Source organism: Mirounga angustirostris, unplaced genomic scaffold (genome assembly GCF_029215605.1).
Source record: "Mirounga angustirostris isolate CCGP_5_RB_7025 unplaced genomic scaffold, mMirAng1.0.hap1 SCAF_16, whole genome shotgun sequence".
Classification (NCBI taxonomy): domain Eukaryota; kingdom Metazoa; phylum Chordata; class Mammalia; order Carnivora; family Phocidae; genus Mirounga; species Mirounga angustirostris.
The window spans coordinates 50,260,818-50,284,910 of NW_026991724.1; the positions used below are offsets into that span (position 1 = coordinate 50,260,818).

The 24,093-nt window shown below is 53.0% G+C and overlaps 1 protein-coding gene and 1 pseudogene across 9 annotated transcripts; both read right to left on the reverse strand.

The window, feature by feature from the left end:
* Positions 1–78: 78 nt before the first annotated feature.
* Positions 79–6,897, reverse strand: LOC135362788 (V-type proton ATPase subunit G 1-like; annotated as a pseudogene).
* A 128-nt stretch (positions 6,898–7,025) lies between these two features.
* Positions 7,026–24,013, reverse strand: PPP1R13L (protein phosphatase 1 regulatory subunit 13 like). 9 transcript variants are annotated; one of them, XM_064580368.1, is made up of 15 exons: positions 22,911–23,598; positions 22,475–22,658; positions 17,904–17,980; positions 17,656–17,798; positions 16,773–17,283; positions 16,584–16,682; positions 16,410–16,501; positions 15,679–16,111; positions 13,673–14,127; positions 11,197–11,241; positions 10,834–10,965; positions 10,594–10,727; positions 10,306–10,472; positions 8,464–8,663; positions 7,026–7,615 (listed from the first exon to the last, which is right to left on the reverse strand). In XM_064580368.1, exons 3-15 carry the CDS (start codon positions 17,956–17,958, stop codon positions 7,577–7,579), a joined length of 2,505 nt encoding a protein of 834 aa, XP_064436438.1. In that variant the 5' UTR covers positions 17,959–17,980; positions 22,475–22,658; positions 22,911–23,598; the 3' UTR covers positions 7,026–7,576. The 9 variants fall into 9 exon arrangements, with proteins under 9 accessions (XP_064436438.1, XP_045747698.2, XP_064436437.1 ...); XM_045891742.2 differs by lacking the exons at positions 22,475–22,658; positions 22,911–23,598 and adding an exon at positions 23,876–24,013; XM_064580367.1 differs by lacking the exon at positions 22,475–22,658 and having other exon boundaries at positions 22,911–23,599.
* Between the last annotated feature and the right edge of the window lie 80 nt (positions 24,014–24,093).

A 24,093-nucleotide genomic window follows, 5' to 3' on the forward strand; every position in this document is an offset into this window, starting at 1 on the left:
GTCGCACTAGACTAACGTGCACCTCTAAAATGCCCGCTGTGTCCTAGACTTCTCTGGGATAAATAACTCCTCTCATTTAGAGAACCCCTACTGTTTGCCAGCTACTGTCCTCATCAGGCAGTAATGCAAAGGCATTGTGGCTTCGTGGCTAAGGTGTGGACTCTGGAACCAGAATGCCTGGGTCCAAATCCTGGCTCCACTGTCTACCAGCTCTGTGACCTCGGTCAAATTAACTTGTCATCTGCAATGTAGGAACAATTAGATTATTCACAATGTAGGGGCACCTGGCTGGCTCAGACGGTACAGCACCGGACTCTTGATCTCAGAGTCATGAGTTCAAGCCCCACATTGGTCCACAGAGCTTACATTAAAAAAAAAAAAAAAGTAAAAACAAATATTAAAAAGATTACGATGTAGGGGCGCCTGGGTGGCTCAGTTGGTTAAGCGACTGCCTTCGGCTCAGGTCATGATCCTGGAGTCCCGGAATCGAGTCCCCCATCGGGCTCCCTGCTCAGCGGGGAGTCTGCTTCTCCCTCTGACCCTCCCCCTCTCATGCTCTCTGTCTCTCATTCTCTCTGTCTCAAATAAATAAATAAAATCTTAAAAAAAAAAAAAAGAAAATGAAATTGGGTATTGGACTGACGTGAGCCAGTTGCATCGTAGTAAGCATTCTGCTACCTGCCTGACGTCCTTTCTCACTGTTCCCCCTGTCCCCAAGCCACTCCTCCCAGCCATACTGGCTTCCTGGCTCTTCCACGCAGGCACCAGACCTGCAGGAGCCAGCTCATCTGTACAACAAATTACCCCCAAGTGTAATGGTGGAGAACAACAGCATTTATTATCTCACGGTTTCTGTAGGTCAGGAATTGCACGCAGCTGCAGTCATCCCAGCTCATCTGGGAAACGATCGGCCGCTAAGCTCACCAGGTGGTTGCTGGCAAGATTCATTTCCTTGCTGGCTGTTGGCCAGGACGACCTGCGGGTCCCTGCCACAGGGGCACCTCTGAAGACAGCCCGCTTCATCCAATGGAGAAGCAAGAGGAGCCCAAGAGAGAGGCAAGGAAGATGGAAGTCACTGTCTTTTTTAATCTGATGTCAGAAGCGACAGCCCGGGAGCGCCTGGGTGGCTCAGTCGGCTGGGGTCAAGATCTCGGGGTCCTGGGATCGAGCCCCGCATCGGGCTCCCTGCTCGGCGGTAAGCCTGCTTCTCCCTCTCCCACTCCCCCTGCTTGTCGTTCCTGCTATCGCGGTCTCTCTAACAAATAAATAAAATCTTAAAAAAAAAAAAAAAGAAGTGACAGCCCGTCACTTTTGCTGTATTCCATTTCTTAGAAAGCATCCTGGGGCACCTGGGTGGCTCAGTAGGTTGAGTGTCTGACTCTTGGTTTCAGCTTGGGTCCTGATCTCAGGGTCTCAGGGTCATGGGATGGAGCTTGGCATGCAGTCTGCTTGAGATTCTCTCTCTGCCCCTCTCCCCATTTGTGCTCTCTCTCTCAAAATACATTCAAAAAAATCTTTAAAAAAACAAAAACAAAAACACATCCCTACATCCAGCCCATGGGCAAGGGGAGGGGTTACTCAAGGGCATGAACACCAGGAGGGAGGGATGATTCAGACCCTTCTCCTCCAGGCCCCTGTGGCCGCTGGTCCCTCTGTCTGGAAGGCTTTTTCCCCAGATCTCTGCATGCCTTCCTCCCTCACCTCTCTCAAGCCTTCCATAAAGGTCCTTTCCTCAGCAAGACCTTCCCGACTACTCATTTAAATTGCATTACTCCCTGGGTAGACTGAGTAGTGGTCCCCAAAGATCTCCAGGCCCTGATCTCTGGAACCTGTGGACATTCCTCTATATGGCAAAAGAGACTTTGCAGGTGTGATGAAGTCAAGGCGCTTGAGATATCCTGGTGTGCCCTAAGTGTAATCACAGATGTCTTTATAAGGGGGGAGAGCCAACGGTGGGACAGAGGCAACGTAACAGCATCAAGATGCTACACTGCAGGCTCTGAGGATGGAGGAAGGGGGCAGAGCCAAAGAATACAAGGAACACAGCTTGTATTCTGAAAAAGGCAAGGAAATGGATTTTCCCGCAGAGCCTCCGGGAGCGCAGCCCTGCCAACACCTGGATTTCAGCCGGTGAAACTGATTTGGGACTTCTGACCTTCAGAACTGTATGAAAATAAATGTGTGTTGTTTTAAGCCACTGAGTTGGGGGTCATTTGTTACAGGAGCCACAGGAAATGAATATACCTCCCAATCAGGTGCAAGAATATATCTGCCTCACCTGATTTGGGTTTTTTCCATAACAATGATCAGCACCTGAGATATTACTTTTGCGCTTATTATTCTATTTATCGTCTGACTCTTTCACTAGAATATCAGCTAATATCTAGTATCACGGTCATTTTATAACTGTTTATTAGGGACAATTTCAAATGGACACAAAAGTTGAGAGAACCGTATGAAGACCCACATCCACCAAGCTTCATTGTCAAATGTGGACTGATCCTGCTTCATCTACACCCACATCACTCCCCCAGTCAACATTTTGAGGCAAATCCCAGACACCATATCATTTTATGATAGGTATTTCATAATAAATCTCTAAAAGTAAAGACTCCGTAAAAACATCACCACTCTATCATTAGCACACCTCCAACAAAAGTAGTAATCACTGATTAATTTCATTCAAAGGTCCAGACGGTGTTTGAATTCGAGGGCAGGGACTCCTGTCTCGTTTACTTCTTCTCCTTTGCTGTCTTATGTGGGCAAAAAGGACTTTGCAAACATGATTAAGTTTAAGGATCCTGAGATGGGGAGATCATCCTGGATTATCTGGTGGGACCTGTGTAAGCACAAGAGTCCCTATAAGTTAAAGAGGGAGTTAGGAGCCACGAGCCAAGGAATGCAGGCAACTTCTAGTAGCTGGAGAAGGCAAGGCGAGAGCTTCTTCCTTAGAGTTTCTAGAAGGGAGCTCAGCCCTGCCACCGCCTCCATGTTAGTTCCATGAGACCCATTTCAAATGCCTGACCTCCAGACTGTAAGATGATACATTTGTATTGTTGAAGCTTCCAAGCTTGTGATACTTTGTTATAGCAGTAATGGGAAACTAACACAGATTTTGCTCCTGGAAGCTGGGTGTCAATGCAACAAACACCTAAACATGTGGATTTGGAACTGGGCAATGGGCAGAGGCTGGAAGAATGTTGAGAAGATAATAGGAAAAGCCGCGATTGCCTTGAACAGACTGTTAGTAGAAGTATGGATGTTAACAATTCTGCTGGTGGGGACTCGGCAGGAAGTGAGGAGCAAGGTAGAGAAAACCTGTATCATCTCAGAGAATACCTAACTCATCATAAACAGACCGTTGGTAGAAATGCAGGCAGCCTCTAGAAACTGGAAAAGGAGGGCGCCTGGGTGGCTTAGTGGGTTAAGCGTCTGCCTTCAGCTCAGGTCATGATCTCAGGGTCATGGGATTGAGCCCCGCATCGGACTCCCCGTCTGCTTGTCCCTCTACCTCTGCTCCTTCCTGGGCTCACACTCTCCCCGCCCCTAAAATAAATAAATAAAACCTTAAAAAATAAATAAAATGCCAAGCCATGCGCAGAGCTGCTCCTTCCTTCCCTCTCTATTTATGCGGTAGTTTTCATGGATTTCTGGCCAGATGTCACAGATGAAGGCCAAGAAGTTATCCAGGATTTCATCCCTGTTCTGCTGGAAGTAGGTCTGGAGGATGGTCATCTTCTCCTGTGTCTCCTTCTCCACTCCACAGTACAGCTTCCTTGGCCTTGAACTTCTCTCTTTGCAGGCAATACTGTTCAGTTTCAGTCTGAGCTTCTTTGGTCTGCTTCAGCCTCCAGTTCTTTTGCTTGCAGGCCTCTGACACCTTCTCAGCCTCCCAATTCTCAGCCTACAGCAGTTGCTAGATACCCTGCCACTGGCTGGTCATGCTGGCAGCCACTCAGAGGCCAAGGTGAGGGGCCTAAATTGGCTCAATCACCCCCTCAGGTCCCCATTTCTGATTTCTGACCCCAAGAATTACAAGATAATAAATCTGTGTTATTTAAGCTACCATGTTCCTGGTAATTTGATAAGGCAATAATTGGAAACTAACATACCTCTGCTGTGAAAAAGAGTGATCAGACTGAATAAAGAAGCCCAGAAGAAACAAACATTATACAGAAAAAAACAAGAAAGCTTACAAAAGAATCACAAAACACCTGTAACTAAATACTTTGTGAAATACTTTGCAAGATAACACTAAATATCTGCATTTATAAAGTAAGGGCTGGAGGGTATGCCAAGAATGAATAATTAAGTAACAAGAAAGGTTCTTGGGAATTCAAAATTACAGATGACACTTAAATTTTAAGAGAAGGATTAAAGTCTAGGGAATCTAGAAAGTAAGGGGAAATTGACAAAGGACTGGAAAATAGTAGTGAAAACATAAGAAAATTGAAGGCTGACCTCAGAAGGTCCAACATCCAAATAATGAAGATTCCAGAAAAAAGGCAAGAAAATGAAGGGGAAGAAATCAGCACAGAAATATATAAGAAAATTTCCTGGAACCAAAGGGTAGGACTCTCCAGATCAAAAGGACAGACTTAAGGTCAGAATGACTAATGAATAAAGACTACAGTAAGGCGGGCGCCTGGGTGGCTCAGTTGGTTAAGCGACTGCCTTCGGCTCAGGTCATGATCCTGGAGTCCTGGGATCCAGTCCCACATCGGGCTCCCTGCTCAGCAGGGAGTCTGCTTCTCCCTCTGACCCTTCCCCCTCTCATGCTCTCTCTCTATCTCATTCTCTCTCTCAAATAAATAAATAAAATCTTTAAAAAAAAAAAAAGAAAAGAAAAAGACTACAGTAAGGCATATGAATGAATTTTCAGACCCAGAGAAAAAGGGAAGATTCCAAAATCCTCCAGAAAAAAAAGCCAAAAGGCCAAAAAGCTAAAAAAAAAAAAAAAAGGCAAGCTACTTAAAAAAAAAGTCAAGAGGCACCTGGGTGGCTTGGTTAAGTGTCCAACTCTTGATACTGGCTCAGGTCATGAGATCAAGCCCCACGCCAGGCTCCACGCTGAGTGTGGAGTCTATTTGAGACCCCCATCCACCCTCAGGCACACACGTTCTCTCCCTTAAAAAAAAAAAAAGTCAAATACAAGTTCAAAGGAAAGGAAAGGGAGAATGGAAACAAATCTAAGGGAAAAAAACAGCTTTCTCTTGTTCTCTAAACTTGCATTTCGGGCGCCTGGGTGGCTCAGTTGGTTAAGCGACTGCCTTCGGCTCAGGTCATGATCCCGGAGTCCGGGGATCGAGTCCCACATCGGACTCCCTGCTCAGCGGGGAGTCTGCTTCTCCCTCTAACCCTACCCCCTCTTGCGCTCTCTCTCTCTAATAAATAAATTTTAAAAATCTTTAAAAAAAATGTTTTAAATAAATAAATTTGCATTCCAACTCAGGGTGCAAACAGATTTGAATGAAAAAGGATACATATATTTCCAACCTAGAACTTTATACCCCACCCAAACTATAATAAAGTGGGAGGGTAGAATGAAGCTATATTTAGTTTTTAAGAACCCAAAAATATTTACCTCTTCTTCACCCTTTTAAGAGAACAACTGGAGGATGTGCTCCACCAAAATGAAGAGTCAACCAAGTAAGACAAAGACATGGGATCCAGGAAATAGTGTCCAACTCGGGGATATCCCAGGAAAGCTTAGCACAGGCCTAGAGAGCAGCAGGCCCAGATTAAAGTAAGAGAGAAGACTTCAAGAGGGAGGGAAAAAAAGAAACAAAGCTTGTGAACTGATAGGAGTATGGATGATCCCATGGAACATTTGAAAAATACATATAAAATTAAGCATGTGACAAAGGTAATTATTAATTCTCAAAAATTTGGAAGTTTGTATGAGAAAGAAAATGCTAGTATATTACAAGGCTCTACAGTAAAAACATTTACGTATCACACTGTAAAAACTATTGACTGATATAAAAATTATGACATGATTTCATTGGGAGAGGGAAAGTGGTGGCTGCATGAGCTCAAGCATCAGTAGAGAATGTCTACAATTGGCTATCAAGAAATAGCAGGTCAGGGGCACCTGGGTGGCTCAGTCATTTAGCATCTGCCTTCGGCTGAGGTCATGATCCCAGGGTCCTGGGATCGAGCCCCACATAGGGCTCCCTGCTCCGCGGGAAGCCTGCTTCTCCCTCTCCCACTCCCCCTGCTTGTGTTCCCTCTCTCGCCGTGTCTCTGTCAAATAAATAAAATCTTAAAAAAAAAAAAAAAGAAAGAAATACACAGAGGAGATATATGCCTGTGCTTTACCAAAAATCAGTTTACACAATAAAGAAGTGGGGCAGAAGCAAAGGAAAGTCACTCTTCAGGGTCATACCCTCAACAAGGCCACCTGGATTTCAGGAAGATAAAGCCTTGTCCAAGACGGTCTCCCAATCCATGATTTCAACACACACGAGGAAAAAATCCACCATGAGTGAGAACCAGCAGACACAGCAAATTATAAAAGTAGATGGCCCCAAACTTCAGATGATAGAATTATCATACATATACTATAAGATAAGCTTAAAATGTTTAAAGACATAAAGAATCCAAAACATGAAAAAAGATCAAGACACTACCAAAAAAACAAAAAACTCTCCTCCCATAAAAAAAAAAAAACACAAAAAACAGGTGTGTTTGGAAGAGGAAGTATTGGATTTACATGACAGAAATCCCTTAGAAAGGGGCTTCCTTAAAACTGGTTTGTCGTGGGGCGCCTGGGTGGCTCAGTTGGTTAAGCGACTGCTTTCGGCTCAGGTCATGATCCTGGAGTCCCTGGATCGAGTCCCGCGTCAGGCTCCCTGCTTGGCGGGGAGTCTGCTTCTCCCTCTGACCCTCCCCCCTCTCATGCTCTCTCTCTATCTCATTCTCTCTCTCAAATAAATAAATAAAATCTTTAAAAAAAAAAAAAAAACTGGTTTGTCGAACTCCGAACTCATAAGGGTGACGAGCACTTATTAGGTCAGAGGGGGATCCAAAGAGAGGGAAGTCAATTTTGGTGCAAACTACCTTTATTTATAAGGGAAAATGTCCCCATTTGGTTATAAAACCAGCACTGGGTGAAGGCACTTGACTGGGGAGAGCTGGGAGACCAGTGTGTCTCACCCAGCCCTGGAGAGATGGGGGCAGAGGTGACTCCCAGGGAAATCCAGTGGAGGTGACACATCCCAGGCTCCCCTAGGATGGTGTGTTGGCTTGTTTTGAAGGGGTGGGAGGGGTTGGCAGTAGGAGTGGGAGGCACTTTGGACGGGATCTGATTTGGCAAATGGAGGAAGATGGGGGGAGTCTCTTGCCTCCAATGATTCCCAGCTTCAAGGTGATCTCCCATGGCTAAGGCAGTTTCTAAATGCAAGGCTGAGCTTCTCCTTCTCCTTGGGCTTCCAGGGAAGCAGAGAGCTGGAGGTGAGGACCCCAACCCTGTAGGCTTGGGGCCCAAGGAGATGCAGCAGTTACTGAGGGAGAGGTCTGGGGCAAAGGCAAGGCTGCTCCCTCCTGCCTCCCTTGGCAACGTCCTTCTGTGCAGCTAGACCTTATTCCTCTGAGTCTTCACCCTGGGAAAGAGCTGAGGGAAGGCAGGATCTTTAGACGCCAGGAACTCTCACTCTTTCATCCCACCCCCAACTTTAATGGAGTCACCTAATCCACCCCCAAATAGGTGGGCTGTTTCCATCCTCCCCTCCCTTCCTAACAGACTCCTTCAGCTGACTCCCAAATCACTCCAGAATCCCCAAGGCCCCTGTCACAACCAAGCACCACATGGAGCCTTAGACTCAGCAGCCCAGTTGATGAAATTGAGTTTTCCAAGTCTTCCATACTGCCATGAAAGAAACACCTGCTTCTCCCTACCACCATGACTGTCTCGTTGAGACCCACCGCCGCCCATCCCCAAACTAAAAGAATCTTCTCCCCTAGGAATATAATGGGATCTTCTGGTCTCTTCCCTTAACCTAGTACAACCTCCCTCAATTCTACCATCATTTTAATAATGGATTCCTCCTCTCCCTGCCCCCTGCAGTGTAACATAGGTTCCTCACCACTACACCAGTAATACACAATTCTTTAACTTCCCCTCGGTTACTAAAATGGGATTCTTCACGGCTTCCCTTGGCTAAAATACATTCTTCCTTGCTTCCCCAGTAATATAACTAGGGATGATAAAAAATATTTGACTGAGCATGAACCCATCAAATAACTAGTAAGGCAGTGAGTTCCCCACAAAGTACCACCAGGAAGGGGCTCTTTCTCCCCCAACTGTAAGGTCCTCATCTCCCCACAACCCATAATGGATTCTTCTGACCTCCCTTTCCCCCAGTGTGGACTGTCCCTTTTGCTCCTCTTTTTCCCAGAATCAACCCCTTTCCCCAAATAGCCCCAGGACGCTGTTACAATATATATCTCTTCCAGGCTCACCCCGAAGTAGTTACGGGGTACATAGCCCTCCTGGCCATGTAGAGAGGCCCACCACCAGTCCGTCTCCTCGGGTCCGTCCCTCCGCAGCACGGTGACTGACTCGCCCTCGCGGAAGGACAGCTCGTCCCCAAACTCCGCGCTGTAGTCCCAGAGGGCATACACCACCCCGTTGTGCATCAGCCCCATGCTCTGCTCCACATCTGAAACATAAACGGGCAGAGATTGTGAACACCCGGTTGGGGGTGGGGGGTGGAGGGGTTAGAACACTCAGGGACACAAGACACGCTGAGGACAGGGACAGGCCCTGGGATGTGGCATCCCACCCACACATACACACAGCTGAGGGATGAGCCACCTGCAAAGGTGTGTACCCCTGTCTGGAGAGGGGTGCCAAAGCTGGAGTCACCTGCCAGGGACTGGCAGTCTCTGGAATTCGAGAACATCAGGGTGCATCAAACTTGGGCCTCCAACCCCCGAGGCAGGGTCAGTGGTCCCCATCCCCTCATGGACATCATCCAGTCCCTGTGTCACTCCCAGAGGTGCGGTCGGCTGCATACCGCCTCCCCCGGCCCCCCAAGCTGTACAGTTTCTAATCTCAACCCCTCCTTCCGATGGTACAGCCCTTCCCCGCCTCCCCCTAAGTGCTCCCCCCTCCCCCTTCCCAGATGGTGAATCCACATTGCTTCCCCCTCCCCAAGTGACAAAATCTCCAGAGGATGCAATAACTTCTCCAGAGGGTACAGCCCATCCCCCACCCCCGCCCCGTTAAGTGGTAATATTTCCATCAAGAATTTAGCCCCTCACCCTTCCAAATGGTACAGTCCACCCTGTTCCCTCTCTCCAGTGGTTTTAGTCCACCGGGTTCCGGTTCCTGCTCCCTTCCCAGCCAGGTCGGGTGTCCAACCTCTACTTGACCCTCACAGAACTCTCCATGTCGGAGGCAGACAGAACAGTCCAAGCTCCACATCTCATAGGCTCCCCCTCCCTATACAAATGTGTAAGGGCCCAATGCCCCTCCCCGAAGCTTACAGTCTATTTCGTGCCCCAGTGGTGCAGTCCCTGTCTACCCCTGCTCACCCAGAAGCCCCAAGGCTCTCGTCCAGTTCCTGCCATTAGGTGGCACAGCAGGCTCTTGTGTGGCCCTAGAACATTGTCCCCCCCACCGCGATCCTAGAGCCTAACTCACTCCAGCTCTGTGATGTTCCTAACCCCACCCTATGATACAGTTTGCCCACCCACCCCAGGTGTGTAATACGGACAAGCCCTTGGTACAGGCTACCTACTTCCTCCCATCACCTGGTTAGGTGATCTGCTCCCTCCCCCCATAAGGGAAGCCTCGTGTATCCCCTCAAGTGGAAGAGTCCCCAAGCCCCTCCCCAGAAGCCATGGCCTGCTACCCTGCCAGGTGTGTGGCCCTGTGTCTCCCACACGGAGCACGGCCCACCTGCCCAGCCCTATGCCTGGTAAGTGCTATCAATGGAACGGCCAACTCCCCACGCCCGCAGGTGAGAAAGCAGGGGAACAGTGCAATCTCCCAAGACCTCTCTTCTCCCTACAGGTGTCCAGTTTGCATGGCACAGTGCCCGTTCCCCCCATCCCTCGAGGTCGGCAGTCTGCTCACCCCACACAGCCCGCTTGCACCTGCCAGCTGGGACGCCCTGTCCCCCTCCCCCGCAGGTGGTCCATCCCGCCGCCCTTCCTCTGTGATCCTGCCACTTGATTGGTACAGCCCCCGCGTCCTCTCTCCCGCGACCCGCAATCTGCCGCCTCCCTCTCCGCAACTGCCAGCTGGGCGGCCCAGTCCCCACGACCTCCTCCCTCCCCCAGAGGCGTGCCTCGCACCTGCCAGGTAAGTGGCGCAGTCAGCGTAACCCTCGCGGTAGGGGTCGCACTTCTCGATGGCGGTGGCTCCGTCACTGAGCGTGGTGGCGAAGATTGCTGCGCCATGCTGCACCAGCGCCGTGCAGATGGCCGTGTCGTTGCACGACGCCGCGCAGTGCAACGGTGTCCTAGGCGTGGAGGCGTGCGTGGGTGGCCGCGCATTCGCCCGCTGGTGCCCCGCCGCCCCGCCCCGCCGCCCCGCCGCCCCGCCCCGCGCCCCGCCCCGCGCGGGTCAGGGTCAGAGCTCACCAGCCGTGGCTGTCGGGGGAGTTGACGTTGGCGCCGGCCGCGATGAGGAAGTCCACGATGGGGTAATTGGCGCCGCAGATGGCGTTGTGCAGGGCGGTGATGCCCTCCTCGTTGGGCTGGCTCGGGTCGTTCATCTGGGTGGGAGGGGGACGCGGAGGCTCAGTCCCCAGCGGCGGCCATCCCGCGTCCGCCGCCACCCCCCGCCCCCCCGCGCCTGCCCTGCGCTTTGGCAGCGCGCACCTCCTTCACCGCCTGCTGCACCACGTCCAGCTCCCCGGTCAGCGCGGCGTCCAGCAGGAGCACAAGCGGGTTGAGGCGCGCGCGGCGGACCTTGCGCGGGGAGCCCGCCTTCCGCAGCACCGAGCGCATCTCCTGGGGGGACAGGGCAGGGGGTGGGGGTGGGCTTCAGTGACTTGGGGGGATCGTTAATATACCCATTACTTACAGAGGAAAACAGAGGTTCAGGGACCCGGCGGCAGCCGCCCCAGTTCAACCAACTAGGCAGAGGTAGGGCTGGGATTGGAAGGCAGGGAAGTACAGAGCCTGAGTCCAGACGGCCATGGGGAAGGGGATGCCTTAGTTCTATAGCCTTTGATTACTTACGACAGTCAGGGAATCTGGTGAGTATAGGATCTTGGCCCCTGAGACCTGAAAGGAACCTGATGAGTTGATGATTCATAGAAGCCAGATTATTCAACCCGTCCTCAGTCTTACTGCTTTTATAAAACATAAATACTATGAAACACACACGACAAACTGTGATTCTATAAGGTGATTTCATTCTTCTGTTCTTGATTTCAAGATCCTGGATCTCAACATTTCCTGGCTCCAACTTTAGGAGGGCTTGGGAATAGGCATTTTGGGTGTCAGTACCTGGCCCCTGCTTCTTCTGGAATGTTAATTCCAGATGTATGGAATGAGATTATTTAGCCTATTATTCCTTGTGTTTTCTTTCTTTCTTTTTTAATTTCTTGTGTTTTCTTATTTTTGATGTTCATGGGTCCTCCTACCAGATTCATTTATTCGGAGCATGTAGCATTTTTGTGATTCTGGTCTTTGATGTCGATGATTTCAAGATCCCGGAATTTGAAGATCCCAAGAGCCATGGATTTCAAAATTCTCTGAGGTTCAGCTATTTCAAATTTCCAATATTGTTGTGAGTCCAGGAATGCTAAGTTATGCCATGTCAAATTGCTGAAGACCCAAGATGCTGCATTCCCAAGATTCTATGATTGGGAACTTTAATGTTTTATGGTTAGAATTTCATTCCGGCAGATTGGAAGGAGATACTTAAAATGTTAATCATGGTTCTGAGTGCCGTGATTTTTGGCCTCTTTATTCTTTTTTTCTATTTCCTCCTAGTTACTATGGTGTTTGTGTATTCTTTTCTAGTGGAAAATGTTCATTTACAATACAATTCTGGTTGGCACAGTTGGTACAGCATGAGATTCTTGATCTTAGGGCTGTGAGTTCAAGCCCCATGATGGGTGTAGAGATTACTTAAAAAAAATAATCTTTAAAAAAATAATAAAACTTGGGCGCCTGGGTGGCTCAGTTGGTTAAGCGACTGCCTTTGGCTCAGGTCATGATCCTGGAGTCCCGGGATCGAGTCCCGCATCAGGCTCCCTGCTCAGCAGGGAGTCTGCTTCTCCCTCTGACCCTCCCCCCTCTCATGCTCTCTCTATCTCATTCTCTCTCTCAAATAAATAAAATCTTTTTAAAAAATAATAAAACAGAATTCTGTATTTCAACATATTAGTGCACTAATCTGTAATTTTCAGATTCAAATGAGAAGAGTCTTTAATTTTCAGTTTTGGTGACTTCACAGATCACTTAATAACCACAGTCGGTGTTACTAACTTTTAAATTCTAAGATCCTGTTCTTTGAAACTCCGGCTCTTCAGGATTCTGAAGGTTCACTGCTCTGAGACTGAGAACAGGATTTAATTCTTGAATTCTGTGAATTTTCAAGTTTCTTTATGGCCAGGACTTTGTGATTCTATAAGGTGATTTCATTCTTCTGTTCTTGATTTCAAGATCCTGGGTCTCAACATTTCCTGGCTCCAACTTTAGGAGGGCTTGGGAATAGGCATTTTGGGTGTCAGTACCTGGCCCCTGCTTCTTCCCTGGAAATTGTTCACCTCTCTCCGTCCATCCACACCGAGAGAACAGGACTGTTCCATAGACACCACCCACCCCCAGCCAAGACACAGGGACTGGAGCAAGTTTAGAAGGCGACCACCCCCTGGTCAAATGCTAACAATAATAATAGTGGTTAACAATTAAGCGCCAAGCACTATTCTGAGCACTATATTCATATACTTAATGTTCACAGCAATCCTACGGTTATTCTCATCCCCATTTTACAGATGAAGACACCGAGGCCCAGAGCGGCTAAGTGTCTTGCACAACAAGGTCGCACAGCTGATGCATGCCATGCAGCTGGGATATGAACCAGGCAGCCTAGTTCTGCAGCTGGTGCCCTTTATCACAACGCCCACAGCCTCAGAGGTCAGAGACTTGCTCTTGCAATTCTGAATGAAAGCAGCTCTGAACAGCACCAGAGGACACCATGGGCCTGAAGTGAGAGGTCATTTTGAGTCGCCACTTCTAGCCATGGCACAGGCTTGCTGAGGTCTGAGGGGAGGGAGCGATCCCCAGAGAAGGCAGACATGAGAGACCGTGCAGCAGCTGGGGAGAGAAATGGTGACTGTCTCGATTCAGGCAGGCTTTTCAGGTCCTGGAAGAAACCCACTGACACACTCATTTCCAGGTGGTAAGACTCCAAGATTCCTGAAGAGATGCCCTTGAGGGCTGGTTATTGGGGGGGGCGGGGAGAGCAGAGAGAGTCTCTGTGTGGCCAAGACTTGTGAATGCCTCTCCCTAGACATTCTCCCTGTCTTCAGAACCCAGGCAACACCTAGATTAAAAAGACTACATTTCCCAGCCTCCCTTGCAGCCAGGTTCCTGACCCATTGGAAGAGGCAGATGTGATGGGTGCAATTTCCAGGTCCTGTCCTAAAAGGGAAGGGGCGCTTCCATGTGCTAATAGAGCCCCGTGTGCTCCTGTATTACGTACCATGCTCTGCAGCTGCTCTGGTGGGCTGATCTGGGGCAGGGGCAGGGGTGGGATGAGAGCCGGTGGGGCAGGAGCAGGGGGCCCTGCCCTCGCTTCGGATCCCTCACTGATGGGCGACAGTTCGGGCTCAGGCCCCCCAGGCCCGCCGTGACGATGGAAGAGGCGGCTGATGATCTGCTGGTACTGCTTCTTGTGGGTGGGGGGCAGGGCTACCGCCGGGCTCTGCTCCATGGAGCCCCTCCGTTTGAGGGGCCGCGGTATCTCCGCCAGCACTCGCGCCACCTCCTCCAGCTCGGGCACTGACTGAGCCTCGGGGGGCAGTGCCGGCTGCAGCCTCGTGGGGCTCAGGGGCCGGGTTACGGCGCCTTCATCTGCGTCACCAGCCTCCAGCACTGGCGGTAGCAGCCCCTCGAGCTCCGGCTCGGGCTCCAGCTCAGGGGGAGGCTTGGGCAGGCCTAGAAGGAACAAGGAGCCCATCAGAGAATGGGTCCCTGGGAGAACCCCAAGACTCCCCTCTCCAAGTCCACAACTTCCTGACCCGTAGCCAGCATCCGATTTGCTGTGTGACCTCAGGGCAGTTCCTTGCTCTCTCTGTGCTACTTTCCATGGGCTGTGAATAATATATGATTGTGACGTCTCCCATTCATCAAGCACTTAGCACGTGCCTGCCTTACTGAATTCTCACCACTACCTTGTGAGGGAGCTACTGCTATCACTTCCTTATTACAGACAGGGAAGCTGAGCGTCAGAGAGCGGAAGTCAGAGAGGGGAAGTCAGTTGCCCAAAGCCAATGCGATTTGCACTCTGGTCCCCCTGACTTCTGAATCTTGTGCTCCTCCCATCAGATTGCCTTGACTTGCTGATATTCTTTTTTTAAAGATTTTATTTATTTCTTTGACAGAGAGAGACACAGCGAGAGAGGGAATACAAGCAGGGGGAGAGGGAGAGGGAGAAGCAGGCTTCCCGTGGAGCAGGGAGCCTGATGCGGGGCTCGATCCCAGGACCCTGAGATCATGATCTGAGCCGAAGGCAGACGCTTAACCAACGGAGCCACCCAGGTGCCCCACTTGCTGAGATTCTAAGAACTTCCTTGCCTACCCTCTCAGGCAGAATACTCTTGCTGGGGGGCGCCTGGGTGGCTCAGTCGTTAAGCACCTGCCTTCGGCTCAGGTCATGATCCCAGGCTTCTGGGATCGAGCCCCACATCGGGCTCCCTGCTCAGCAGGAAGCCTGCTTCTCCCTCTCCCACTCCCCCTGCTTGTGTTCCCTCTCTCACTGTGTCTCTATCAAATAAATAAATAAAATCTTAAAAAAAAAAAAAGAATACTCTTGCTGGGACTAGAGTCCTGGTGCCTGATGGTCTCTTGGTCTTATTTCTCTCTATCAGAGCTTCTAAAGCAGGTAAAAACAGTAATGATCACTCTCTACACAAGTTATTTCATTGAATGTTCCTCACAATCTATGAGGTAGATATTATTAATCTCTTTTCACAGATGACAAAACAGAAGTTCAGATAGGTTAGCTAATTTATCCTGAGTCATACAGCAAGTCAGCGGTGGAGAGGGGCTCAAAACCCATTTTGTTTTAACTCTAGGCCCTGTGCTGGTCTCACGCACACAAACATATTAATAATTGTTATAACCAATATAATAGCTATTGAGATCTTCCTACACGTCGGACCCTACTTCAACGACTTTATATGGATTAAATAATCTAATACCATAATCAGTAAGACGGGCTCTATCACCTTTTACACTCAAGGAAACTGAGGTCCAGAGAGGTTAAGTGACTTGTCCAAGGTCACACAGCATGGAGCCAGGCAGTCTGATTCAGGGTCCATGCTTAACCACCGTGCTATACCTAGCTCCTGAGCAAATTCCCAAGCTCCTGTAGCCTTGCTCTCTACAGGGACAATGTCTGGCTGTGATGGCTCCCCCAGCTGTTCTGGTCCCCAGCCATTTGTCCTCCCTCTAAGCAGCCCTCTGGGCCCCCCAGTGCTGACTCACCTTCGCTCACAGGGGGCCAAGTCTGTTGGGGAGGTTGCGGGGCAGGGGGTTGAAGCTGGGGAGGAAGCTGGGGCTGAGGGGGCAGCTGGGGCTGAGGAGGTGCCTGGGGCTGGGGAGGCAGCTTAGGTGGTGGTGCTCGGGAGAAGATGGGGGAGCCAGGGAGCATGGCCCTGCTGGCCCCATGCTCCCAGAAGGCATTCTGCAGCTTGAATATCATGCTGAGGGGGATGGGGCGCTGGCGCGGGGCACCGCGGGGCTGGGGGCTGGAAGGGGGCATGGGGATGCGGCTGACAGGCTGCCAGCTGCGGGGCAAAGTGCCTGATGGCCCCGCGGAGCCCAGCGATCTGCGGTAGCTGCCCACATCAGATCGCCTGTCGTTGGCCAGAGGCGAGACCTTGTAATTGCGGGGCAGAGTGGCGCTGGTGAGGTTGTCCTGGGGGAGAAAGAGGGAAGGAGGAAAGAAGGGGCTCAGGTGGGAGGAAGTTAGGCAGAGGGAATGATAAAGGAGGAGGGGGAAGGAGGTAAGGACAAAAGGTCAAGAAGGGAGAGAAGGTGAGGGAAACCAGAGGGAGTGAGGCAAAGGGAGTCAGGGAGGGGGTGGAAATCTAGGATAAAAAAGGAAGAGCCTGGGGTGGAGGGCACGGAGACTGGGGGTGCAGCCAGGAATGGGAGGTGGTCCTGACCGCACTGCCGGCCCCTGCCCACCAGCCTCCTCCCCAGCCACCCCTCACCTTGCTGGTGGCCCCCAGCCCATCCAGGCTGCTCTCTCTCCAGGGTAACAGCTGCAGGCCTGGCGAAGCAGGCCGCGAGAAGACGTCCAGGCCTGCGAGGCGGGAATCATTAGGGTCTGGGGGCTGCCTCTCCTGGCTCCCCCCCCCCCCCGCCCCCAGCCTCCTACCACTCACGTTCGTAGCTCGCTGTCTGTGAAGGTTTCTTCTCGTATGCCACGTCCAGGTCAGACTCATTCCAGGCTTTGGGGGGCCGCCGGCGCAGCGTTAAGTCGTCTAGGGAGAGGTGGCGAATCGGGATGTACCGGGAGACTGGTCCCAGGCCTGCATCCTTCCCACCCCCCCAAAGGAGGCCCCCTCGTTCACCTTGAGCGCGCAGAGGTGGGGCGAAAGCGCTACCGCCCGCGCCCAGGAGGGGGCTCCCAAAGGCCACTGGCGCATCGTAGGCTGAAGTCTGGGGGCGTGGCGAGGGCCCGCGCTCGGGGAAGAAGGCCTGGGGCCCCTCGGCCAGGGGGCTGCCCCGCGGGGAACCAGCGCGGCCCAGGAAGTCGAAGGGCGTGGGGGGACCCTGCTGGCGGAGCGGGCCCGATCCGGGCCGCGGGGAGGGCGCACGGCCGAGGGAACTGCCTGTGCCATCGAAGGGGCGGGGCCGGGGCGAGGGCGCGCGGTCCAGGCTGCCGTAGGAATCCGGCTGCAGGTAGAGCGGGGTGCGCGGTGACGAGGGCCGGCCTTTAGGGGACAGCGGGCTGTAGGGGTGCAAAGCCGGGGCGCTCTCGGAGCGTCCGAACGAGGTGTCTGCACCGTCGGTGGCCACCTTCCGGGGAGACCCGCGGCTGCTGAAGGGCTCGGGGACCGGGCTGGAGCTGTACCGGGACAACTGTGGGGAGGCCGGGACATTGAGGGGTCAAAGGAGACATTAGGAGGTGGGTTAGTAGATCAAAAGAGGTCATCGGAAATTAACCTAGGGGAGTTGGACCGGGGCGGAGAGTCAGGCATAGGGAGCCCTGGTGAGCGGTACTGGTAAGGCAGCCCTGAAATCAGGGCTGAGGCTAGCCGGTACGGTGTCCTTCTGCCTCTTAGAAAAAGACCCTTTTCTTCCAAGGGTCCTGTGAGATGTCCATTTATACTGGTCCCCTCTTTCAAGTGCTCTTAAATAGCCCACGGCCTGTACAACCCAATGGGGCAGAACCCCAGGCAGAAAGAAGCTGGCTTTGGGGGCCACGGTGGGGACCGAGGCGAGTAGGCTCACCCTAGGTGGGGCTCCAGCCTGTGAGCCGGGAGGCGTGGGCGAGTCTGACCACAGCGACTCCAGCTGTTTGGTCAGTTCGTCCACCTTGGCCGCCGCTGTGTCCAGCTCCATCTGCTTCAGGTCCATGTGCTTCATGGCCAGAGCTGGGCAGGTGGGAGTAGCGGTAAGGACCCGGGCCTCCGGGCAGCGCCCCGCCTCTACCCTTGAGGGCCTCTCCGGGGCAAGCCCCGCCCCCTACCCCAGCTCACACTGGAAGTTCAGGTCCAGAAGGTCCCTCGTGCTCTGGAATGCCTCGCTGTCCATGGTGCCGGCGGAAGCGGGGCGCCTGCGGAGGTGTGTGGGTGGGTGGGTGGGAAGCCTTCTCAGACCCCGCCTCCAGGGAACCAGGGGTCGTAGAGCAGACAGACAGAGCCTTGACTCTCCTAGCTCCTTCCAGTGGAAGCACTATGCCCCTCCGCTTCCCTGGCTGGAAAATGCCCACTCCTTCAAATCCTCCTGGATGCCTCTGGACAATTCACTCTCTTTACGTAGCTCCTTGTCCGTCTTTCTAGGTCAGTCCTAATAAGCCTTGAATCACTCCTTCAACAATTATGCACTGATTACCTACTGTGTGCCAGGCATTTGGGGGAACAAAGGAGGCAAAAGTAACTATCAACTACTGAGTGCCTACTAGGGCCAGGAGACCCTATGCTAGATGTTAGGGATATCATTTCTTTTATGTTAGGGATCTTTTAATTTTTTTGAAGATTTTATGTATTTTTTAGAGAGAGAGAGCGAGCACACGTGCGCACAAGCAGGGGGAGCAGCAGAAGCAGAGGGAGAAGCAGGCTGCCAAGCAGGGAGGCCGACTTAGCACTCGACCCCGGGACCACTGGGATCATGACCTGAGCCAAAGGCAGATGCTTAACTGACTGAGCCACCCAGGGGCCCCACTAGGGATATATTTTTTAAAATAATAATTGTGCTGCCTACTGTGTGCCTGTGATAGTTGCTTGAGGGGATAATGATAACAACTATTAACTGAGGGGCCACGGCCTCCTAGAACTGTGCCAAAGGCTTGCATCCGATACCACATTTAATGGTCAAAGTCACAGTAGCAGGCAAAAAAATGGGGCTAAGAACTATTTGTTCAAGATCAGCTTGCAAGGAGTCGGCAGTATTAGGTTTCACACCTGGATCCAACTTGTTAGTCTAGGTCACCTCGACCAGACTTGGAAGAGTCCCAGAGGGCAGGGACCACTCAGCTTCCTCTCCCCAGAGTCGACCTTGTTCATGGGGACCCAGTGTTCACAGGAAGAACAGGGAGGTGGCTGGGGGTGGCTGGGCTGCTGTGGTCACTGGCTCAGTGGGAAGGAGCCAGGCCACAAGGAACCAGTCAAGCCAGCACCATCCCCATCCCCATGGTAGCCACCACGCCCGCCACCTCGGCCACCTCCCCAGGCTGCACCAACCGCTTAGCTTTGGAGGTGCAGGCGTGGGCAGCGGGGCAGCCTGGGACATGCTGATTCTGGCCTCTGTCTGGGAAGCCTCGGAACAGAACCTGTTGGGGCTGGTGGTTCATTTGGGTGTGCTGGGAGCATGTGACCTTGGGCAACAAGTCCCATTCACTCCTCGGGCCTCAGTTTCCCCAACAGTGAAAGGAGGAGGCAAATCAGCAATTCTAAGAGGCCTCTTCAATCGCTCAGAGGCCTAGATTCTGAAATTTTAAGGACTTTGAGGTTGTTATTAAAGCTCTACAGAGCCTAAAACTCTCAGCTTGAGAGTCTCCTGTCCAAAAGTTCTGAGTCCAAGATTCTATCTTTGGAACATTCTAGAATTCTCCAGTTTTGCTAGCTTCGATTTCTCCATCTTCCTGCACCATGTTCTATCTATCCCAGGATTCCGCTGCCCTAAAAGTCTAGCTGAATGCACGGTCAGGGGAGTGGGTAAGATCACAAGTAAGGAGCCAGACTTCCAGGGTTCAAATCTGGTGGCACCACTGACCCTGACAAGAGTGCCTCTTGATCTGTAAAACGAAGCTATGGACTATAGTGAGGATCCAACTGGCCAGAAGGTGCAAGAGGAATTAAGGCTCTGAGAATTCAGGCCTCAGAAAGTATGGACTCCAGGAATCAGAACTCGGGGCTTTTAGAAGCTCAGATACACAGGAAACACTCTGCGTCTGTTAAAATAGGAAAACGAACAATTCTATGCAGCCTCCGGTGCCAGCATTCTGGCAGCGAGATGTTCTTTCGGGGGATTTCAGGGTTCCCAAATTTCTAAGACTCTCCGATCCCACGCTGACATCTTCTGGCTCTAAGGAAATGCCAAGGCTGGGCGTGGGGCCCTCCCAGGGCTGGCGCGGGCAGAGGGGTTGTCGGGGCCACGAGGGGGCGCTCCGGGTCACGGCCCACGGGCGGACAGCGCCTGAGCTCAGACCCCGGGAATGCGCTGCGGGCCTGGGCAGGTGCCTCACCTCCCGCGGCAGGGGAGCGGGGCCGGGCGGGGCGCAAGGGCGGGGCGCAGGGGCGGCGCGGACCGCGCCTCCGTTCCCAGGCCTCAGCCCTGCACCTCCAGCTCCCGCTCCCCCTCCTGCGGGCTCTAGTCCACCCCTGGGTACCCTCTAACCCCAGCTCCCATTCCTCCCCTTCCCCTCCACCCCTAACTCTCGGTCCCCCGGACTCGTGCACACGGCCAGGCCAAGCAAGTTCTTCGGGGTTAAAAATCCCGGGGGCTTCCTGGAGGAATCATCATCCCCAGTGGGAACCGAGACAGAGCACCAGGCTAGGCTGGGAATACCCGGGTTGGACTCCTACATTTCTGTCCGGACAGACTGACGCTGGAAGAGACCCCACCCTCTCCGGGACTTGGTTTTCCCCTCTGTGGACGACTGTGGAACAAGCTAGGGCTTTCCCCCTCTCTAAGTCTCTACCCTGGTTATATAGTTTCTCTGTGCCTCAGTTTCCTGGTGTGTATGATGGGAGAATTAGTACCTTCTCCTCAGAAGGGTGTGAGGTTTGAGTGACATAACTTATGTACAGTGTTTAGAACAACGTAGGGCACCAAATAAAGTTCACACATAGGATTCTTAATTACTGACCTTCCTTGGCTGTTCTTTAAGATAACATAGGATCTACCACACAGTGAGGGCTCAAGACCCAGAGGAATCTTGTTTTTTCCCCAAAAGAGCCCTTTCAACTCTTTCTGAGTCTAAAAGCCCTGGGTTTTGACCTCTGGAGTCTCAGCTTCCTAAACCCTAAATTCTCCCTGTACATTAGTGAGTTCTGGCTCGTGGTCATGCCCAAAAATTCTGGCAGAGGGGTACATGTGCCCTGAAAGATCCCACAGAGAAGGTGGCAAAAGCCCAGGGTGTGGGCTCTCCAACCTTAGTTTCCCCAGTGGAGTAGAGAGAAGTCATTGCCTGGGGTGGAGTCAGCAAGCCACCTTTGGGCAGTTGCCTGAGACCTCTGTAGACAGTGGGAACCATCTACCTACCAGCGCTGAGCCTGGCACGCTGTGAGCTCTGTCTTGGCAGCCATGGTTGGTTATTATTTTTAATTTCATCTCAGGCTATCACCGAATGCCCTTCAAGCCCAGACAATTAGGAAGTTCTTCCCTCTCTCATCAGAACCCCCTGCCTTCCCCACCCCCTTGTTCAATCCCCTCACATGACGCATGGGGGTGGAGAGAAGGGGGAGACAGCCAGTCCCTGCCCTCCCCCGCTTCAAGGACAGACACACACCTCCAGAATTAGCCTCTATCCCTCGCTTATCTCCCACAGTACCTCAGGTCAGACAGATGGGGGTGGAGGTGACATTTCTCACCTCAGGGTCAGGGCGTGGAGCCCTAGGAGTGGGGGAGGTTAGTCAGAAAATCTGGTGGGAATGGATGGAATCCCGTCCCCCAGACAGCTGCAGAAGAAAGAGGAAGCCAAACTCTGATCAGCTCTGCTATCCGAGACAGCTGCTCAGAAGGGGCCAAACGCTAATCAACTCTACCTGTGTGACCTCTTAGCCTCAGTTTACCCCTGTCCTCTCTGTCGTGCCTGTGTAGTGCCCAGCCATGCAAGCCTCCCAGAATCCAATCCCACCTTCTGGAATTCTGCCCTGGGTTCTAGAACCCCCTGCAAACCCCAAGTATCTCCCACCTCCAAGGGGTAATGGGAGGCTCCCGCCCCCACGAGGGGGCGCCCTGGGGTGGAGGTCCCTCCTCTGGTTAGGCAGGTCTGACGCCCCAGTTAATGATATGTTGGGGATCTCGCAGCCGCACGCAGGTTGGAGAGCTGCCGTGGTACCCCCTCCCCCGGCCCCCACCCCAGAGCCGGAAAGCGTAGGGAGCGCCGGAACCCAGCCTCCAGAGGGACCTCGGGGGCTTGTCCTGCTACATTTCAGGGCCCCGAGTTCCACTATCCCCATCCCACTCCTAATTCTGCCTCGAGACCTAGAGGCTCGGTGGAGAAAGCAGCTGGAGGGCGTCAGGGATGGCCGCCCTTTCTAGAGCCCCATCAGTCCGAGTCTTGTCATTTCTACCCGGGACTCAGGCATCTGATACCCCAATTCTCCTCAAAGACTCAGGCTTCTGAGAACACCCAATTCGTGGGATTCAGGAGTCCCAGCTCCAGCGTCTCCCCGGGACCATGGCGTCCGAGCCCTCCATCCCAAGAACTCAGGCATCAGAGTTCCCTTTACTTTTGCCCAGTAAATATGAGTTCTTTCCTTCGAAGGACCCTGGCATCTGCGCACCCCCAATTCCACCCTGGGACTCGGCGTCCGAGTCCCCTCCCAGGGACGCGGTGTCGGCCTCCTCCAGAGCCGCTGGACCCCAGGGGGGTGGAACTCACGGATCCCGGGGAGATCCTGGCACCGGGGGACTTCCTCCGGCTCCGGCTCCTGCTGCGGGGAGCGCAGGACGGGGCGGGGCAGGCGCCGGGAACAGGTTAGACGACGTGACTCCGGCTGGAGGGAGGCGGGTCCCGGAGGGGAGGGGGAGTAGGGGTCGCCTCGAGCACCTTGGGACTTGTAGTCCTGGAGGGGCAGTACGCAGCCTGAGACGTTCCCATTGGGAATCACCCAAAGTCCATTTCACAGACAGAAAGGGCGAGGTCCGGAAGCCGAGGGCGACCGGACCACGTAGACAGAATCGACTTTAACCTCGCGGTGACTGAGGGAGACAGCCTCCTGAATCCCTGCCCCATCCCTCCAGGCTTAGTTTCCCCCTTCTAGAAAGATGTGGACGCCACCAAAAGGGTAGAAGGTTAGAGGCTGGGGAAGACTCACATGCCCTGCCCCTAAGGCGAGAAGAGAGCCTCGCTAAATCAGTATCCCCTCGAGTCTCTGAGCCTCGATCTCCCCGTCGGTAAAAAGGATGGGTTGGATCTTTACAGATTTTCCCAGCAACTGAGTCCAAAGTCGTAGGCTGGGACTACAATCCCCAGCAGCTTCCGCGATGGACGTCGGGCGGCTCCCCTCCTCGCGTCCTCTGGGAATTGTAGTTCGGAGCCCGCAGGGGCGGCGCCCGGGTGTCTCGCCCACGCTGGGGAACTGCCTGGTGATCCCCGGCTGAAGGAACGCGTCCCCTTCCCCTGACCCTCTTTCCGCTCTGGGTAGCCGCTCACACCCTGAGAAACGGGGACGCCCCAATTCTCGAATAGGATCCGAAATCACGGCAGAGGGGGCGGGAAGTGGCGCTGACACACCGGCCAGGAATGCAGTCGGGTCACCCTGCCTAGCCGCCGTCCCGCGGCTCCGCCCGCTGTCCCAAGTGGTGCGGTCTCTGTGGAAAGGGGCGTGGACGCGAACCCCAAATCTGTGTCCACGTGCCGCTGTTTACACGCGCCCCCCTCACCCCGGCGGAGAAAGGGAACTGATCAAGCCTTCTTCTCCCTCTCCCATCCTCAAAGCCTTCGGGAATGTCCCCCACGCACTAGACTAAGTCCTCGGGGGGATCTATCTGTCTCATTTGGTCCACAAACCCCGCCCCTAGCCCGCACCGCCCCACGCGTGTTTAGCTCGAGTCTGGAGGCCCCGCCCCGAGGCCCACAGGCTCCTCCCCCAACGTTTCCCGCTCCCTAGGAGTTCAGAAGCCCCGCCCCTAAGCTGGTACTTCACGCCCTCCGGAGGAATTATCCCATTTCTCCATTTTCCCACTTGTCCCACTCAAGTTCTGAATTTCCCAGGCATCTGGGCCTCCCAAGAAGGGATTGTAACACTGAAAGCACGGCCCTGCCAACCTAGACTCTTACCTGTCTCTTTAAGAATCTCAGACCACTCGAGCTTCCTGTCTCTTTAAGAGTTGGGAGCTACCAATGTGGCTGCCCCTTTAAGGCGACGTTGGAGCAAATAATGTCTGGGAGATTGGGGGGGATACCCGCAGGGACCCGGTGAGGCTCTAACTCCTGCCAAGCAGCCAAGCAGCTGCTTTGGGGAACACATTTTCGGGAAAAGACGTCTTCCTGGGTTA

Excerpts from the sequence above, each read along its gene's own strand:
- PPP1R13L (XM_064580367.1), bottom strand. Across the intron at positions 16,502-16,583 it reads ACAGACAGCGAGCTACGAAC|GCCTGGACGTCTTCTCGCGG; the intron begins GTGAGTGGTAGG and ends CCCGCCTCGCAG. Across the intron at positions 10,473-10,593 it reads TCCCCCGACAGCCACGGCTG|GACACCGTTGCACTGCGCGG; the intron begins GTGAGCTCTGAC and ends CTCCACGCCTAG.